The 19,635-nt window shown below is 43.2% G+C and overlaps 1 protein-coding gene across 3 annotated transcripts in view; it reads left to right on the top strand.

The window, feature by feature from the left end:
• Positions 1-19,635, top strand: part of LOC132490794 (kalirin-like) — a 110,222-nt gene that overhangs the window by 33,938 nt on the left and 56,649 nt on the right. The window contains exons 2-4 of one of the 3 annotated variants that reach the window (XM_060099428.1): positions 6,132-6,412; positions 7,800-7,904; positions 11,299-11,394. In XM_060099428.1, coding sequence (XP_059955411.1) covers positions 6,132-6,412; positions 7,800-7,904; positions 11,299-11,394 — 482 coding nt within the window. The remainder of the gene's footprint in view (positions 1-6,131; positions 6,413-7,799; positions 7,905-11,298; positions 11,395-19,635) is intronic. The other 2 variants (XM_060099430.1, XM_060099429.1) reach the window with 2 other exon arrangements.

Below are 19,635 nucleotides of genomic sequence, written 5' to 3'. Positions count from 1 at the left end.
CATGCAATTCAGAGTCTGTGAAGTTGGACCTCCAGCCTCATGGATTACCCTGCCAAGCTTCCTATTTTTCCAGTTTGTGGCTGAGAAATCAACTATAGGATGCATTTCCTATTTGTCTAGAGGCACTGGATATTACCTTTTTATTTCTTCTCCTTGAAACATTCTATTTCATCTCAACTTCATTCTTTGAAGAAGGTGTTTTGGGTTAGGGAGAGCACATTTAATTTTTCCAGTGGAAAATTATGTACTAATGGTGCATATTGAAACACCTAGGAGAATACAGGAAGATGAGAACTTTTGCACACGGTTGGTGGGAGTAAATCAGAGAGCAATTTGGCAGTACCTAGTGAAGCTGGTGATGTGTATTCACTAAAACCCAGCAGTTCCACTTGAAACACATGCTTTAGAGTTGAGAGCTGTGCTGCTCAATGTGCGATATACAGATGGTGAAGGTTTGTGAGCTATGTTTCCAGTCCACAGGGAGATAAGTACAGAAAAGAGAGTAAGCATTTACTATACTGTGTTTGATACTGTAGCTTTGTAGTATAGTCTGAAGTCTGGGAGTGTGATTCTTCCAGCTTCATTCTTCTTTCTCCAGATTGTTTTGGCTATTTGGAGTCTTTTGTGTTTCCGTTCAAATTAAAAATGTTTTTGTTCTAGTTCTATGAAAAATGCCGTTGGTATGGATTGCATTGAATCTGTAGATTGCCTTGGATAGTATGGTCATTTTAACAATATTGATTCTTCCAATCCAAAAACACGGTATATCTTTCCATCTGTTTGTGTTGTCTTCAGTTTCTTTCATCAGGGTCTTATAATTTTCAGAGTACAGGTCTTTTGCCTCCTTAGGTAGGTTGATTGCTAGGCATTTATTTTATTCTTTTTGATGCAATGATAAATGGAATTGTTTCCTTAATTTCTCTTTCTGATATTTCGCTATTAGTGTATAGAAATGCAACAGATTTCTGTATATTAATTTCGTATCCTACAACTTTACTGAATTCATTGATGAGCTCTAGCAGTTTTCTGGTAGTGTCTTTACCATTGTCTATATATAAGCATCATGTCATTTCCAATTTGGATTCCTTTTATTTCTTTTTCTTCTCGATTGCTGTGGCTAGCACGTCCAAAACTATGTTGAATAAAAGTGGTGAAAATGGGCATCCTTATCTTGTTCCTGATCTTAGAGGAAATGCTTTCAGCTTTTTACTGTTGAGTATGTTGTTGGCTGTGGGTTTGTCATATATGGCCTTTATTATGTTGAGGTATGTTCCCTCTATGCCCACTTTCTGGAGAGAGTTTTATCATAAAGGGATGTTGAATTTTATCAAGAGCCTTTTCTGGAACAGGATAGAAAGCCCATAAATAAACCCATGCACTTATGGTCAATTAATCTACATCAAAGGCAAGAATATACAATGGAAAAAGACAGTCTCTTCAATAAGTGGTGCTGGAAAAACTGGACAGCTACATGTAAAAGAACAAAATTAGAACATTCTCTAACACCGTGTACAAAAATAAACTCAAAATGGATTAAAGACCTAAACATAAGACTGGATACCATAAAACTCCTAGAGAAAAACATAGGCGCAGAATACTCTTTGACATAAATCACAGCAATATTTTTTTGGATCTCTCCCCTAGAATAACAGAAACAAAAGCAAAAATAAACAAATGGAACCTAATTAAATGTAAAAGCTTTTGCACAGCAAAGGAAATCATAAACAAAGTTAAAGGACAACCACGGACTGGGAGAAAATACTGTGAACGATGCTACCAACAAGGGATTAATTTCCAAAATATACAAATAGCTTATACAGTTTAATATCAAAAAACCAAACAACCCAGTCAAAAAATGGCGAGAAGACCTAAATAGACATTTCTCCAAAGACATACAGTTGGACAACAGGCACGTGAAAAGGTGTTCAATATTGCTAATCATTAGAGAAAGGCAAATTAAAACTACAGTGAGGTATCACCTCACACTGGTCAGAATGGCCATCATGAAAAAGTCTACAAATAACTAATTCTGCAGAAGATGTGGAGAAAAAGGAACCCTCCTACACTGTTGGTGCGAATGTACATTAGTGCAGCCACTATGGAGAACAATATGGAGATCCCTTTAAAAACTAAAAATAGAATTATCATATGATCCAGTGATCTCTCTCCTGGGCAGATATCCAGAGAAAACTCTAATTTGAAAAGATACATGCACCCCAGTGTTCATAGCAGCACTATTTACAATAGCCAAGACATGGAAGCAACCTAAATATCCATTGACAGATGAATGGATAAAGAAGATGTGGAGTGTGTGTGTGTGTGTGTGTGTGTGTGTGTGTGTGTGCGTGTGCACACACACAATGGAATATTACTCAGCCATAAAAAAGAATGACAGTGCCATTTGCAGCAACATGGATGGACCTAGAGATTATCATATTAAGTGAAGTAAGTCAGACAGAGAAAGACAAGTATCATAGGATATCACTTATATGTGGAATCTAAAAAAATATGATACAAATGAACTTATTTACAAAACAGAAACAGACTCACAGACATAGAAAACAAACTTATGATTACGAAAGGGGAAAGTGATGGGGGAGGATAAATTGGGAGTTTGGGATTAACATATACACTCTACTGTATATCAATTAGATAAACAAGGACCTGTGTAGCACGGGGAACTATATTCAATATCTTATAATAACCTATAATGGCAAAGAATCTGAAAAAGAATATATATATATGTAAATATACACACATATGTATGTATAACTGAATCACTTTGCTGTACATCTGAAACCAATACAACTTTGTAAATCAACTATAGTTCAGTTAAAAGAAAGATTTTTAAAAAACTGAAGCAAATATGGCAAAAATGTCTACACTTATATCTAGGTTGTGGGTATTTGGATATTAAATTTTTTCTATATTTTTTTCTATTTAAAAAATATCTCATAGTGGGACTTCCCCAGCAGTCCAGTCGTTAAGACTCCATGCTTCCACTGCAGAGGGTGAGGGTTCGATCCCTGGCTTGGGAACTAAGATCCCACATGCTGAGTGGTGCAGCCAAAACAAAATGAAAAAAATAAAAATATCTCATAGTAAAATCAGCCTCAGAATATTATTTTTTATGATCTAAGAAGCAAGTTGGACATACCAGGGAACTTTATTCCTGCAGTGTCCAAGGACACATTTGTCTTCCCAGCGACGTAAAACCAGATACCAATCTTATGGGCAGTTTTTAATGCCTCAGGGCTGAAGAGGAAGCATTGGTTCGGAACCCTGGAGAGATGTAGAGGTGCCTGGATTCTGGTCCTAGCTTTATGACTAACTAATCTGTGACCATGGATTTCCCATATACAAGCTTTCATTGCCTTATCTGTAAAATTAGTGAGACTGAGATTGTTTTCAGCTTTGAAATTTAATAACATATAAATTATATATAAATGTCTATATGAAATGTCACATAGACTAACAACTTGATGTTCTTTTTTACAATAATTATAGAGGCTAACAGAATTCATGGAGTAGACACAGATGTGGGAATAAGATTAAATATATGTGCAGTGGAGTCAGGTCTGGGTTTAAATTTTGCCTCTCTGCCACACTAATGATGACCCTCGGTTTCCTGGAACACTCTGTTTCCTAAGATGATACTCATACTTAGTACCTGTCTCAGCTTGGAAAGATTTGATGAGATAACAGTATTACTGTTGTAGTTGTTACAAATCAGTCAGTTAACTGTTGTGCCCAGAAAGGTACTAGAATAAATTCTCAAACAGCTCATTGCAGCCATCTTCCAAAGATGGGATGAGCATCACATGGCAATTATTCTTTGAAGTAGCAATAAACTAAGTACACATTTTCTAGACTAAATGATGCCACATCTTTTTGTAACCATGGATTCAAAGTGATTTAGAAATAGTCCTGTCTCAATACGGGACCCTAACTAGATGACAAGTTAGAGATTGCTTCCAACTCTTCAGTTCTCTTTTATGTGGGCTGTGGTTGAATGGCCCTGATGGTTTACACAGAATAAACTTGAAACAAAATTGAGAATACTCTTGATTTTTAATTTGTACTTTATAATCTGTACACTTGCCATTAATTTGTACAGAATGCACCAAAGCAGGATCAGATGATAGAGAGAGGAGCAGAATGGTCAGTCAAAATTTGCATTCGTGAATCTCAAAGCCAGGCTGTGGTTTGTCGTGGAACAGAAAACTTAGGCAGTCATCCGTCTTGCTTAGTAACACAAGGCACAGTTAATGTGGCTGGGCCTCTAGCTCTGCTGACACAACATATGCTGATATATCTAAGTTTTGAAGACTTGGATTTAACAGAGACTTGTGGTATCAGAGGGGCCTGGTGAATGAAAAGCCTCTGCGGTTTATCAGCAGAGAGATAAGAGGCCCAGGTCCCTCTACTAGTGCTGCAGTGGTGCTGCTGAGATGTTTATCACCCAGGCTCCTGAGAACAGGAGTTTGACCCATACCAAACACTTCAGAAATAATGTCAACACACCCAAGACCACAGCCAGCACAGAATTCTCTGAGATAAGATTACAGCTTTGTCCTTAAAGGGATGTTAACCAAGTCAGTCGATCCCTAAATATTCCCTGAGCTGAGCAACCCTAAGAGTTATCCTTCATACCAGGGGGCTTTAGAAGCTCAATTTTTAATGCTTCTCCATGCAGATATTCTGTTCTTGTTTTCTAAAGTATGCACAGAACTCTAACCATATCTAAGAAAGTTCCCACAGGGTCAGGAGCCTGAGCTTGGTGCCTGTGAGATCAGCCGGTTATAGAAGCTGGAGGCAGCTCTTTACTGGCAAAAATATTTATTCTCTTTATTTTAAGATTTGGTTTCTAATGTATTGGACAGGTCTAGGCCGTCGGGCCTCCAAGGCCCGGTTAGACCTCTAGTCTCGGCCTAGGATAAAGTCATTATTGTATAGGAAAAGATGATTCGTCTTTGAGACAAGTGGGTGTAAAAAGCCACGGCAGTACTTTTTATAAATACCTAGTCATGTGTTTGGTTTAACTACCAGTATGCAAACTGGTACCAGGGCCAGAGGGCCCATCAGGGGTTGAGGTGAAGCTGGTCAAGTATTCTCCCAAGACGTCTTTGGCAATGAGAAGAAGCAGCATAAGAGAGACAACTCACCTGTGATGTGTCATCCAGATACTAACTGTATCACTTCTTGCTTTGAAATGCCTCACATTCATTCCTTTGTCCTCCCCGTGTCCTCCTAGTGTGGGCTTCTGGATTCCAATCCCTCTTCCCAGGGCTATGTTGTCTATAGTTACCAGATTAATTAAAAAACAAACAAGCAAACAAAAGCCCTTTTTGCCCCCTTTCCCATTAGCGTCTCACAGTAAAGTTCATACTCCTCTAGTTTACTGTTAAATGTTTTCACTCTTCTTTCTGTCCAGTTTCTCCTGCTCTGTTCATCTTTATTTCATTGAAAGCGTCTGCTTAAGGGCTGTGTTAACTTGTTTTTCCATTTTCCTGCCTCTGTGCTTTTGTTCCTGCCATCTCCCGCTTTTGGAATTCCTTCTCCCTTCCCTTCTACTCAGACACATCTCTTCCGTTAAAGCTTTTCAGACCAGTCCCTCCTCTCAGCTCTGCTTCCTTATGGTCTAGAGTCCACGCCAGCCCTTTGGCAATTAACCACATACGGCTTTGTGCATTTATCTTTATTTTGTGTGCTCTGTCTTGCTCTTTGGCTCTTCTCTTTCCCTCTTTGCGTGTATGTGTGTGTGTGTGTGTGTGTGTGTGTGTGTGTGTAGCTAGATAAGGCATCTATGAAAATAAAATCTGTGTCTTATACAACTTTATAATACTCATAGGTGCTCTATGACATTGTTATTGGTTGATGGTTCTTGCTTAGAATCTTGTTTTTGCAGGAGTCTTTGTCTTCTGTCTACTCCTGTATCCACAGCACCTGTGGATTGAGTGAGTGTCAGCTATTACCCTCGAGACAGGGTTTCCTTGACCAGGCTCTGCAGCTGGCCTTGACATTCTGCCTGATGCCCTAGTTTCCTGGGGTTGGAGCTGTCTTTCTCCCAGGCTGGCAGCCTGCCTTAACTGCCCCTGACACGGCCATGTCTGTCTATTCTTTTTCCTCAGATGCGTACTCTCATTCAAGTGAGAACGGAGGCAAGTCCGAGTCGGTGGCCAACCTGCAGGCCCAGCCCTCCCTGAACTCCATCCACAGTTCCCCTGGGCCCAAGCGCTCCACCAACACCCTGAAGAAGTGGCTGACGAGTCCCGTGCGGCGGCTCAACAGCGGGAAGGCAGACGGAAACATCAAGAAGCAGAAGAAAGTACGAGATGGTCGGAAGAGCTTCGACCTGGGATCTCCCAAGCCTGGGGATGAGACGACCCCTCAGGGAGACAGCGCTGATGAGGTACTTACTCGAAGCCCCGGAGCCTTCCATCGGGAGGGGTTTCTGATGTACCTCCTTCCTGGAGCCTCGAGAGGCATCCTTCCCCGGGGTTTATAAACTAGCCAGACTCTAGTTCCCAGTAGTTGGTCTTCTTGGGCCTAGGTGATCTTTGTATTCTCAAGACATTGCCAGTCTGAATATAGTTCCCTGTGCTATACAGTAGGACCTTGTTGTTTATCCATTCTAAATGTAATAGTTTGTATCTACCAACCCCAAACTCCCAGTCCATCCTTCTCTCTCCCCTCCTCCCCTTGGCAACCACAAGTCTGTTCTCTGTGTCTATGAATCTGTTTAGTTCAATTAAAAAAAAAATTTAAAACACTAGGGAAAAAAAAAAAAGACATTGCCAGTTTGATTTGTGACTGGTTTAGAGACTGGCACCTAGATTATCCAGCAGACAGACACCATTTTGCCAGATTTGGAGGTGCGTGTCTGGGCCCATGGGGAGCCAGCTGGTCACCAAGTCCCCAGCCTCTACTAAAGACCGCATTAAACCTGCTAGGCCTAGAAAACAGAAGACTATCTTGGGAGATTATGGCTGTCTTCGAGTATGTTGAGCAGTGGCATTTATAAAATGGAGTAGACAACTCCTGGTTGCTCCAGAAGGGAGAATTATGATTAACAGGTGAAGGTTTACAGTAGCCAAGGTTGCAGCCTTTAATGGAGGCTCAACCAGTGATGAAATGGGGCTTCATGAAGACAAATGAACACCCATACTGAAAAGGTTTGGGAGACTGTATGACCTCACCTAACAGTTGGAGAGACCAGTGTTGGCTGAGAGGTCAGACTGGGCAACGACCTCTTATATCCCTTCCAAAACTGGGATTCTGTGATCAAAATATAGTGGGTATTTGGTTGGGGAATGAGATAATTCTTTTATCTGGCAAACGAACCTACTCTAGTCACTGACATGGCTAAGAAATTCTTCCTGATGTGAAACCAGACTCTCTTTGTAGTTTTATGCTGTCTGCCTTTTCTCCCTCTGAATGGCAGTAGAGCCTGGTGATATTTAGATTGTGGTTTGAGTCCTTCATAAACTTAAAAGTTAGTTTCTCTCCAACCACTCTCTCAACTTTCGCTCTTCCTGGCAAATCGATAAAGTAGATGTTTTTCGTGTGTGTGTGTGTGTGTGTGTGTGTGTGTGTTTTCCATCATTTGGACCTCATTGTCCTTTTGAGATAAGCAGGTGTGCCCATTCCACACAGGAGGACCCTGAAACTGAAAAAAATAGGAGTGTGTTGAGAGAGGAGGGTATCTTATATGTTTCTTTTCTAAAAATCCCAAGTCCTGAACCAATAGGCATCTTTAACTATAGGAAACAGTGACTAATGCTGCTCTTTTGTTCTAGAAGAGCAAGAAAGGTTGGGGTGAAGATGAGCCAGATGAAGAGTCACACACACCCCTCCCTCCGCCTATGAAGATCTTTGACAACGATCCCACGCAGGACGAGATGGTAGGACTTCTTTCTCACTTGGAAGAGCCATGTGTAAAACACGTGATTTCGTTCTGTGTGTGTGTCAGGGGTAGTAACACTCTCTCTCCCTTGTTATCTCTTATGCCGTATGAATCCGAGGTGATGCAGATTCCATCTGTGTCGGGGAGGGGTCCCCTCCCCCAACCCTGGAGGTCTGACTTCATTCTGGGCAGTTACAGGGGTGGGTGTAAAATACTCAAAGCGGAAATCTGCCTGGTATCTCGTCCTGTTGATGAAGGGTAATGGCTCTGTCTTTGGAAGCAGCAGATCCCGAAAAGAACTATTGTCTCGAAGAGGAATCCAAGGGGGTTCTAGGTCATGATCATTCTGTTGTTCAACTGATGTTTTGGTTGATTGTTTTCCTCATCCTCAACACTGAAATCCAAATCATGGTAACTTCCAGTCAAGCCCAGTGCAAACAAAGCATGAGGGATGGAGATGCTGCTAAGGGGAGGTTTTGTCAAAGTTGGACCAACCTAACATGCCAGGTTGCCTCAGTTCTTTGATTTGCAAAATTCTCTGGCTCACTGGCCTGCAGAGACTCTCTGGTGTCTGAAATGTGAATGTCCACCAAGCCTCTGAGCGCAGGGTCCTCATCCCGATGGTTCTGGATCCGAGGCTCAGGTTGAATGTGCTTCCTGGTACTGAGCTGAGGCTCGGGTAGGTCCCTGCTCTCGTCGTGTGCTCCGTCACCGGCCTTCCTAACTGTGCTGTCACTTCATTGTGTGTCTCTTGCTTCTCTCAGCGTCGCTGTCCTGGAGGATCTGGAGGCTGAGGTGGTGGTTTCAGTTTTTGATTGTCCTTCCCATTTGCTTTCCCGAGTGTCGTTTTATGGTGCTGCTGCTGGTGGTTAGCCGTCCCCCTGGGGCCTCCTCGTGCTCTCCAGTGCTCTGCCCTGCAGTCAGCAGCCCCTTCCGAGGTGGTGGGCCCAGCATGCACGGGCCGGGAGCAAACCTTCACAACGCCACCCAGGATACAGTTCAGGAAGTACTGATGCAGTTGCTTCAGTGTTTCTGGTGATATCCCAGGTCTTGTTTGAAGTCTCTCTGCTTTGCAGTTTGGATCGGTGGCCCCCAGACATTAGTTGAGGTCTTCCTCTGGGCTAAGCTAGAGGGACATTTTCCAGGAACAGGTCCATGACTAAGATGTGGTCGCTGCCCCCTCTGTGATTCACCCAGTTACGGCCCCTCCTAAGGCTCTGTCTCTGGACTGTTGGGAAGAGAAGTAGAGGAAGCATGGCATGATGCCCATCCTGGATCCCCAGAGGCAGAAATGCCTGTGCTTCGCCTTGAGGTGGGAACGAGAACCAACCTGCTGTGTTCCCAGAGGCCTATTGTAAAATGTTCTAGAAACAGTGATAGTGTGTGTGGGGAACAGGGCACTCAGGTCACATTATCTGCCGTCCCACACCGCCCTTCTCATGGAAGTGCCAGCTTACATAAGATAAGAAGAGGTCACGAACCCTCCCCCTCGATGTCCCTCAAGCATGGTTTGTTTTGGGGAAAGGATGTTATGTTGTTCCTGGATAATTTTTAACTGAGAATGCGGACTTACCCCCAGACATTTGTGTAGCCCTTTTCTTAGCCAGGATTTGGGCAGGCGGTATGAGCGCCTTTTTAGACACATGAACCTCCTCAGTCCTGCTGTTTGGTTTCTGAACATCTGTTTTTTCTGGAATATTTTGGAGTGGGATGAGCTTCAGAATTTCTAGCAAATGGAGTTGGGATTCATTAAAATAATTTTTACAGTGGTGTAAAAGGAATTTCTAAAAGTTCACCCATTCTAGTGTTGTGCAATTACTTTAATTCTGTTTCCTTCTATTTGTTCATATGCATGTATGTTTTATTTTTATAATTATACTAGGCATATGATGTGTTCATTGTTTTATATTTTTAATATTTATAAATTAAATATTAATGATGTTTAATATTTCCTAAAATCTTATTAATTTTACCTTCATAACTATAATTTTAATAACTGAGGAGTATTTCACTTATGTGATATATTGTAATTTGCTTGACCAGCCTGTTTGGGGATATCCTGGATTGTTTCCAATTTTTGCTACTCTGGGTAATACTGCTACAGATCACTTGGTACATACAGCATTTGTTCTTTTGACTTCTGTCCTTGGAATAAGTTCCCAGAGGTAGGATTACTAGATCAAAAAGTAGATAACTTGGATTTCCAAAGAAATTTAAGTTCTTTTCCTGCTTTCCCCAGGAGAGGAAAAGAGTCTTGCTCTCTCTTAATTACATTCATTTGATTTTTTTTTTAGCCCATTTCAGAAGCAAAGACTTACCTAAAGTAAGTCGTAGATTAGATAACAAGAAGCTTCCTTTTAGAAATTCTTCCCCATAACTTAAGGGACAGACTTGAAGCCAGAGCCTGGCCAGGATGTCCAACTTTCTACTCCCACGGTCACTGTGCCCATGCGTCCTGGGCCCTGGGAACTCCATTGTCCTCTGCTTTGAAGCACGGGGTGGGTTAAAGCTTACACAGGGTCAACCGTTTCTCTCCCAATTTCTTCTCAAGTAGGAGTAGGAAGAAAAAGAAACAAAACAAAACACTGTCCCTCAGTGAACAGGAATGCCCAAAGCGTTGACCAAACAGTCCCGTGGACCAGTCCTTATTGCTGGTGTGAGGGAAGGAGGAAGGCCCTGGGCTTGAGCCTCCTTTCACTGTGAACAGGGTAGTGCCTGGTTGCTCCAGCATGAGAAGCACAAGTCCTGCTAAAGCCCTTTATTACTTCCCTAGTGTTTCAGTTCGGGGGCCTTACCAGAAACAGCAGTGTTTGTGGAGGAGTGCGTGCGTGTGTGTGTGTGTGTGTATGTGTGTGTGTGTGTGTGTGTGTGTGAGAGAGAGAGAGAGAGAGAGAGAGAATGGGGAGGCGGTTTCTGGTCTCCAAGTGCCCTGCTCCTAGCATTTCTGCTTGACACATGGTGACAATCTGTGTTGAAGATCTACATCTAAGTAAAGTAAGGACAGTTTCTCTTCTTTGGACACACTCGAGGCTAGGTTTATTGACCCTCATTTCCTGGAACAGCAGTGGGCAGCCCTGTAGGGGCCAGAATCCTGTCTGCCCCCTCCCCCCGTGCTGTCAGTGGGTGCAGCCCTTCCCTGTTGGCCTCCTGGGAGCTCAGTGACCCCTCCCCTCAGCTCCTCAAGAGGTCTGACTAAAAAGAGCTTCGTCCCACCCCTGCTTCGCTGCCCCACACCCACACTACCTCCATCTCCCTCTGTCATCTCTTCCCTCTAAACAGAGAGCTTTGCCTCCCTTGCCTGCCTGAAGCTTTGGACTTGCTGTGTTGCTGCCTAATTGCTATTCCTCATTCCTCGCTAATCTGCTTTTCCTTTGCTGCTCAATGTCTTGCAGTCCTCCTCTTTGCTAGCAGCCCGGCAGGCTTCCACTGAAGTACCTACTGCTGCAGACCTTGTCAGTGCAATAGAACAGTTGGTCAAAAGCAAGCTGGTAAGTGCGGGTCCTGGAGGCAGTTCTGCGTGTTTCGCCTCCGTGCGGCTACCCGGGCCTGACCTCTGTCCGCCATGTTCTCCTTTGCACCTGTCCGCATTCCTCCTGTAGGATTGTTTCCAGCTAGTGATGGTTTCTAAAAAGCTGCACCCCAAAGTCCTTTTTGGCTTTGTTTGGGAATGAGCATGGGCAATTAACAGGTCCTTTTGGGATTGTGACATTGATAACAGGTGAAAAGTATCCAAGACAACATAGCCTCCTTATAAGCCTGGTCCACTGGCCTACGGGGCAATGGCCTCTGGACAGTGGCTGATGTGTATCTGGTTAGCCCTGAAGCTAACTTTGCTGCCGAGACACAGAACATGGATTGGATCTTTGAAAGCACTGGGTAATTTTATTCGGGGACCTCAGATAGTCTTCTAGCTTGCAAAGTCTTGCAAAAGGAGGTTGCTGATAAAAGGGGAATGGGCAAAAGTGTGTGGACACGTCATCACAAGAAATTAAGGGAGATGGTGCATATCCCCATCGTGAACGCACGTCAGTGAAAACTGGTCTAGCTTGTGACTGTCTCCTGGACAAATCAGACCATTAGAGGGAAGGGTTATGAGTCTGAGCTCTTTCAGGGTTTTGGCATCATGCTGGTGAAGGAGCTCCTTTTTGGATAGCTCATTTGAATAGGGCTGTTCCTCTCCTCCCATATTTTTACATTTGAGTGTATCACTACAGGATGACAATCTGAAGCATTTTCCTTTCCTTTGCTCTCATCCATGTCACTCATCTGGTTTTTCCTGCAGCTCTCATTAGGATAAATGTCTGTGCTTCTGCCAGACTTCTGTTGGGCAGTCCTGTCCATCAGCACCATTTAAACCCTTCTCCACTTGAAAATGATGGATACTCTCTAGGGAAAGCTGCCTGATCATAATTTTGATTACAGTAACTCTCTTTTCAAATATCCTAGCTTATAGAGGACCAATGAAATTTCACACATATGACCGTCCTCTTTTCTTTCTAATGTTTCTTACTAATTAAAAAAAAAAAAAAGTTAGCTGGTATTTTTAGTGCTAGTGTCAAACTCCTGAAGGTCATGCCTTTTCCTGCCATCTTTCCCTGTCCCATGGCAGGGAGTTGAGTGCTCTCATGGGCGCTGCGTTGACTTCTCGAAGCCCATCTCCCTGACCACTCCTCATACCTCTCCATCCCTCTCCACACTGACCCATATACCCTCTTCATTCTGCAAATAACCATTAAATTTTTTTTTCCTTAAAAAACCATCCCTTTTTTTTGCATTTTCTCTTTCACCACCTGAGCATGGGCCCTGACCTCATGTCCAGAGTAGCCACTGCTTAATCCTTCTCCCCACCATCTGCCTCCGGCCTCTGGCTCCCACGATTGGCTCCCTCCTCGGTGAGGGCTCCCTGTCTCCCTCTTGCCTACACGACGATGGTCTCCGATGTGGGGGAGACTCGAAGTACACAAGATGGTTTTTTGAGGTGCTGGAACAAAATATTAGAATCTCTTTAACTCATCATTTTAAAATGGTTTTGTGTATGTTTTATTATGTACGTAAGGGTAATACAGGAGTACAGAAATATAATTTATAAATAAATTACATGTTTGGGGAGTGCATGACCAAAATTGTGTTTACTAATTGAAGTATATAATCAAAGTTTGGAAATCCCTGGCCCATAAAGTCCACACTTACCTAGTAGTCTAATGTTCTGCAGCCTATTCTCCAACTTACCTTCCCAACATCCATGTATTATTCTGGGTGATGAACTCGGCTCCAGCTAAATTATTTTCTTCACTGTCCCCAAACATGCATTTGGTTTTCCTTCCCCCCAAGTTTCTGTTCAAACCACCCCAATTCTCTAGAATGTTCTCCTTCTTAGTTTTGCTTGTCTAAAGTATAACAGCCCCTCAAGGTCCCACTCAGATCTCATGTCTCCACAAGAGCTTCCCTGACCAGCCCAGGGAAGTGTTTACATCAGTAAACACTTGTTTCTAAAAGTCTGTATTTTTCATGTTTTGGATTACCACTTTCCTCCTGCTACTGCTCACCTACTGCTACTGTTGGGCACCTCAATGGGCCTCTAGTTTGTGTGATCCATGGGTCAGGTGTTAAACATGTGAGTACAGGTGTTGAGAAGTCCCATTAGAGCAAATGTCCCAGAGTAGAGGGAGTGTAGGATAACGCTGGAGCTGATCGGCCCTGTAACAGGCTCTTTACAAATGGCTATTGGATGAATGGCCTTTCGGTGGTGATTTTACCATAATAAGGGCTTTAACTTTTTCTTCCACCACTCGCTACTTCTTGAGGACCTGCAGTGAACCCAGAATTATGGAGATTTCTTTGGCCAAACATATAAAACCAAGCGTATGTCATGGAAAGGAATGCAAGAGCAGTAGTCTGATTTCTCAGAATCTTCTAACCAAAATTCAGTCCTTTCTCCTTTCCTCTACTTTCTCTTTCCTCCCATCTCAATACGTACCCACTGTGGTGTAGTGACAGAGCACCAGTAGTTGGTTGTTTCCTCAGCTGCGTTTGAGAATACGGAGTTACGTCTTCACCCTGGAGACTGGTATACCTATTTCTCATGAGCTCTCTAGCTTAGAAGAGGATAAGATCTAGAGCCTGTAAAAGTTCTGGAGTTTTTATTTGACTGTAAGTACAAGAGTGTTCCAGCTGCCAGAATAGCCAGTGTGGTCATAGGCTGGGTTAATGAAAGTACAACGTACAGATCCAGGGGCGTAATAGCCCCATTGTACTCAAAGCTCTTCAGACCATGCCTGTCATGAGTTGTGTGGAGTCATGTATCGGGTTCTGAACTTGGCATTCTAAAATGCTCTTGAACTCAGTGGAAGGGTCCTCCCTGGAGGAGGAAACCAATACCATGTGGTCCATGTCATTTGATGGAGAGTTGCAGAAACTGGGGTTAAGAATGGGGAGAAGAAGTTAGGAGAGAGAAGACACACGAGAACTGTCTTCTAATAATTGAGCACTGCTGTGGAAAAGAAGGGCTGGTCTCACTCTTGCTTGCTCCAGAGGGCAGAACCTGTGGGTGGAAATTAGTTCAGTATAAGAAGAACTAATAAGGTCCTTCCCAATTTACAGAATCTGGAAATACTACAGGAGCCTCTGGCATACTTGGACTTTTATATCTAGGGCTTAGATTCTTTCTGATTTCTATTTTGGTTGCTCAAGAGATGGCATTAAATGCTGTAGTTAGAAATCATTTCCAGGAAGGACCCTGAGTCAAAATGCTTGGCCAGAAACAACCCGAAAACTAATCCCATTACCATAAAACCTGAGACTTCAAGTCACGTGACGGAGCAGTTCTCCTGCGTTCCCTTACCCTGCTGCTCTCTGCCTGGGTGCACCTTTCCAATAAAGTCTCTTGCTTTGTCAGAAAAAAAAAAAAAAATAGAAATCATTTGGCACCCCTGGCTCCACCCAGAAGCCATAAGATCCCTTGTGTCCCTGAGTCCCAAAGCTGCCCTTGGTGCTGTATGGTCACGTGGTCATGACTGTGCCAAGGCTGTGGCCTCCAGCAGTTGTGATCTCTCCTGCTGGAAAGCTGCTGTTAGGCAACCAGGACAGCGGTTCCCCACTCACCTGCAGTGCAGATAAAACCCCGAAGACCCCTGGAAACTCCTTTGGCGAGTCCCTCTGGGTATTAATGGATACTTCTGAGGTCTCACCTGCCAGCCTTGGTCTTTAATCAGTGCTTTTGTTTGCCAAGAGAACATGCCCACCCACCTCCCCCCAAAGAGAGCTCAAATACTTTTTCTGGGTTTTGTATTAAAGGTATTGTCTTTAACTCTAAGCCAGGACTAAGGCTCCCCCTGCTTTTCCCGTGTGATTTTTAATAAAGCTTTTCCTAGACATAGAGACTGGCGTCTGTGGTGCTGAGTGTATAAAGAATCAGAAGACCTAGGTGTTAGTCCTGCCTCTGCTACTTATTGCGTAGCCCTGGGCAAGTTACTTCATCTACTTGGGCCTCTCTTTTATCTCACTTATCAACAATGATTCTGTCCACCTGAATCTTATCTCAAGAGAGTTAGGTTGAAGACTGAGTCAGGTGTGAATGCACTTTGTAAACTGATAAGTGAGCATCCCACAAATGTTATCTCTTAGCTCTTTGCATTGTGAAGAGCAGGGAAAGGGAACCAGTCATACTTTATCTTCTGTAGTCACACCCTGAACACAGGGACACAGTATTTGTCAGTCAGTAGATCCTGGTTGGGTGAATGTAGCAGGGTAATAGCTTAGCAATCTATGTAATTTGGCTTTATTCCTCAAGTTTGAGAAGCAAGAGATTCCTGGCCATATGGGAATCTAGTGTGTTTCTAAACAGCCCAGGATTCCATCACCTGCCTGAGATGAATGTTTAGGCCCCTAAAAAGAAAGCCTCCTCCCTGAGCTCTGGTCCTCAGGTGGCACATCACAGTAGTTTACTGGGCTCAGGATGGCACTCGCAGACCCTTGGCTGAAAATCCTGAAAATCTTTAGGGAAGGGACTGGCCAGGACTGAGGTCTTGTTCAGTCTACCTGCTGGCCTGGCATCCTGAGAATTAGTCCTACCTGCTTCAGCAAGACTTCCTGCCCTCTGGTTCTCCTACTTTGATAGCATTCACCTCCCTGGGTCAACCTGTGGGCCACAGAACGTGGCTAGGGCAAGGCTGCATTTGTGTGGGTGTTTTGCTCTCCTTTAGATGAATCAGCTTGCTCTGTCAAAGGTAAAGTAGAGTTAACAGAAGTTCATTTTCCAGACGGGAGGAAATAATGACCCCCTATCATATCCAATATGTAGATGTATGCTTTCAGGAACTGAGTTCCTCTGGCATCCCTCTGTGGAAAAGATTCCTGAGCTTGTTAAAATGGAATAGCTTAGATATCCAACAAAAAATTTTAACCCGAAGTCACAAACCTGTAATGTCATTTGCCTGGAAAATCCAGATTTCAGTTTTTCTACTATGAAATATCTTCCCTACCCTTACCCCCAAGTTGCCTGGGAATGACTAAGATCTAATACTTTTTGTCAAGAGATTTCATACTAATTTGTATAAATGAGTATAATTTATAATTTGTGTAAAACGGTGGGACAGCTAAGGGGTTGGTTGTGGTAGGTGGTGCTGGATCAGCTCCCTGACTGTTGTTTTATCCGATGAGCTTTGACCGAGAGGTTTCATATAAAAGTTTCATATAAAACTCTTTGAGTTTCATTCAATAAATTCCTGGAGTCCTACTATGTGCCAGTCCTGCCAGCACAGAACCTTCCTTAATGGAGCTCACAGTCAAGGGTTGATGCTCAAAAATCCTCTCCTGCCTGGACTGTTGCAACCATTTCCTCCCTGATTTCAGCCTGACGTCTCTTCACATGACTGCTGGAGGAATCTTGCTTTTCTTTCGTGTTTCCTTTTTAAAAAAACTTTTAATAGTTCTTTTCTGTCATAAAAGCATTATATGCTCATTCAAGAAAAATTGGAAAATGACAAGAGTTTAAACACAAATTATATCTCATAATATCATCATCTAGACAGAGTCAGTGTTGAAATTTAGATATTTTTAAAATAATGTAGTTAATCATAGAGTATATGAAACTTAAGTCCTGTTTTCCTTTATTGTCGTATCAGATACATACTCCCAGGTCATGAAAAGCTCTTAGAAGCATTAAGACTGATCTTTCTAAAACTTAAATCCAATCATGTTACTTTCCTGCTTAAAATTCTCCCATCATTGGTCTTCGAAGGTAAAGTCACTACTTTTTTTTTTTAATTGAAATATAGTTGATTTACAATCTTGTGTTAGTTTCAGGTGCTCAGCATAGTGATTTGGGTTTTTTGCAGATTATATGCTACACACAAGCCTTCTGATGATCTGATCTCTGCATCCTTCTCCAGCGTTGTCTATTTCACTCCTTACTTCTTCTTTCCCTAGTACCCACTCCCCCCAACTCACATAACACACAGTTACTTGCTAATCCCTCTCTCCCCCTACTTCACACTCTGTATCCTACCTATACCAGGTGGCCTTCAGCTTCTCAGGCTGCCCTGTGTAGTTTCTCAACTTGATCCTTTAGTCATAGTGCTCCTCCTGCCTGGATCATCCTTCCACTGGTGTATCCAATGAAATCCTTTCCATTTCTCAGTACTCAGTTCAAGCATTGTCTCTTCCATTAAGCCTTACCCATCCCTCCCTATCCCATGATAGAGCTGCCTGCTCCTTTTTTTCATCCTCCCCATAGTACCCCTCTTACCTAGAAGAATGCCCATTGTAGCTTAGATTTTGGTGGGCAGGGAACCATGTCTTATCCATCTTCATTTCTCCAGCACTTTGTAAATATTCAGCACATAGTAGAAGCACAATAAATATTTGCTTAAGTACAAACAAATCAGTCATAACACTGTGTAATAAATGCTGTTCAGGGGGTGTGTAAAGGGTGCGTATAGGAGACCAGAGGAAGGGCATTTTATGGGTATGTGGTCCAAGATCGAGCTGACAGGAAATGTGTTCATTTTTATTGTGGCAATAGCCTCCCTCCATATTTAATCTTCTTTTTTGAATCCTATTTGCATTTCTGTTCCCTGACATGGCACCAGCTATGTGGAGCACCCATTTGCAACATTTGTTGCTTCCTCCTTTGCACACCTTTTCCTTTGTCTGCTGAGACTACTGTGGCCCTGAGCACCAGACAGGGCAGAAGTCCTCTCTGGGCAGCACAGCCCACCACTCATCAACCAGCCATCACTTCCCATGTCCCCCAAGGAGCAGCACAGACAATTGCAGATCACCCATAGTTGCCCTTGGCTGGGACCTCGTATCCCAACTCTAGCACAGGTAGCCAGGTTCTCAGAAGGAATCACTCTTGAATTAGTATAAGTATTTATAGTCAATGCCATTATTTGAGACAGCTAACATACAGCTTAGCCAAACCCTATATTTCCCTCTTCTTCCTCTCTCACTGCCTCTGCCTTCCTCAACTCCATCCCAGAGAGTCCTTCCCCAGAGATAACTTGGGCTTCTTTGCTCATATAACAGGTCGGGCAAGAGGAGATGGAACATATCTCCCTGTGTGACACTTTGGACTCCTCAGATGTCCTTCATTCTGTAGAAGAGTTGAGAGTGGACCACGCCAAGATGGATGGTCCATGGAAGGGCCTTGTAGCAGAGATGTAAGCCTGTTTCCCATGCCTTGCAGCCAGCACCCTGCCAGCCAACAAGCTACAGAACAAAGACTAGAACAGGACAGTGGGGACAGTGGGAGGGGAAGTAAAAGGCATGTAATTGGATCAGTCACCAGCTGGGTCCATCTGTCTGGGGAGCCTGTCTCTGGTGGTGGCACCAGGGGACATGTCACATGTCATTGGAAAGCCTGTCTGTCCAGTGGCTTGTCAAACCTCAGCACCAAACACTCATTTCCTTAATAACTGGTTACAGATCCTGAATCTATAAATTTAGCTAAACTCTTCTTGACCTTTCTATATTTTTAGCCTAGGCTGCTTCTCTGGATGACAACTTCCATGGTTGATTACTTGTTCTGTGAGCTACCTTCATGTCAAGTTAAAAGAAACTCTCTCTCTCAGGCTTGAAGACCCTGTCCTCTTAATGCTGGCTTCTAGTGTTGGTAACACATTCATGTTTGGCCCTTGGCACAGGCCATTGATTTGGGGATGGAGTGGGGGAAAAGAAGGTTGACATCTCAGCTTTAAGTTTTTCAGCCTCCAATTCTAGTAATCCCCACCTGTTCTCATATAATGGCCCACTGGTCACCTCATTCACTTTTTGTTTTGTTTACCTGGACTTTTCCTGCCTCTATTCAGCCTGTGTTGAAATACAGCAGCTAAGTGAGTTTATGACAGATACTCCAAGTGTGGGTTGTTTAAGACCATGCTGAAGCCTTTTGTTCCTACTACCTTTGGGGGCACTTCTTGATCTTTGTGACTTTAACCTTAGGGCTGATGTTTTCAAAGACTGCTAAAGTAAAGCCTTTCCTTTTCCTACAACAGTGCCTGTAGTAGACAGTCGTTTTGTGTGGATAGTTTGGATTACTCTCCCATATTTGTTTTCCATTTGCCCACCTTGACCTTGGTCTCCAGTCTTATTGTTTATCCACATGTTTTCTGCCAGTTTGCATAATGAAATGCTAAGCTGCGTGCTCTTTCTTCTACAGCACTTATAAAAATGTTAAGATTGACCCCATCTTTTAGCATCCTTATTGTTAATACTTCCATCCATGGGGG

The sequence above is a fragment of the Mesoplodon densirostris genome, chromosome 5 (assembly GCF_025265405.1).
Source record: "Mesoplodon densirostris isolate mMesDen1 chromosome 5, mMesDen1 primary haplotype, whole genome shotgun sequence".
Lineage (NCBI taxonomy): Eukaryota > Metazoa > Chordata > Mammalia > Artiodactyla > Ziphiidae > Mesoplodon > Mesoplodon densirostris.
The sequence above is the reverse complement of the archived record's forward strand: the minus strand, read 5'-3'. Positions and strand labels throughout refer to the sequence as shown.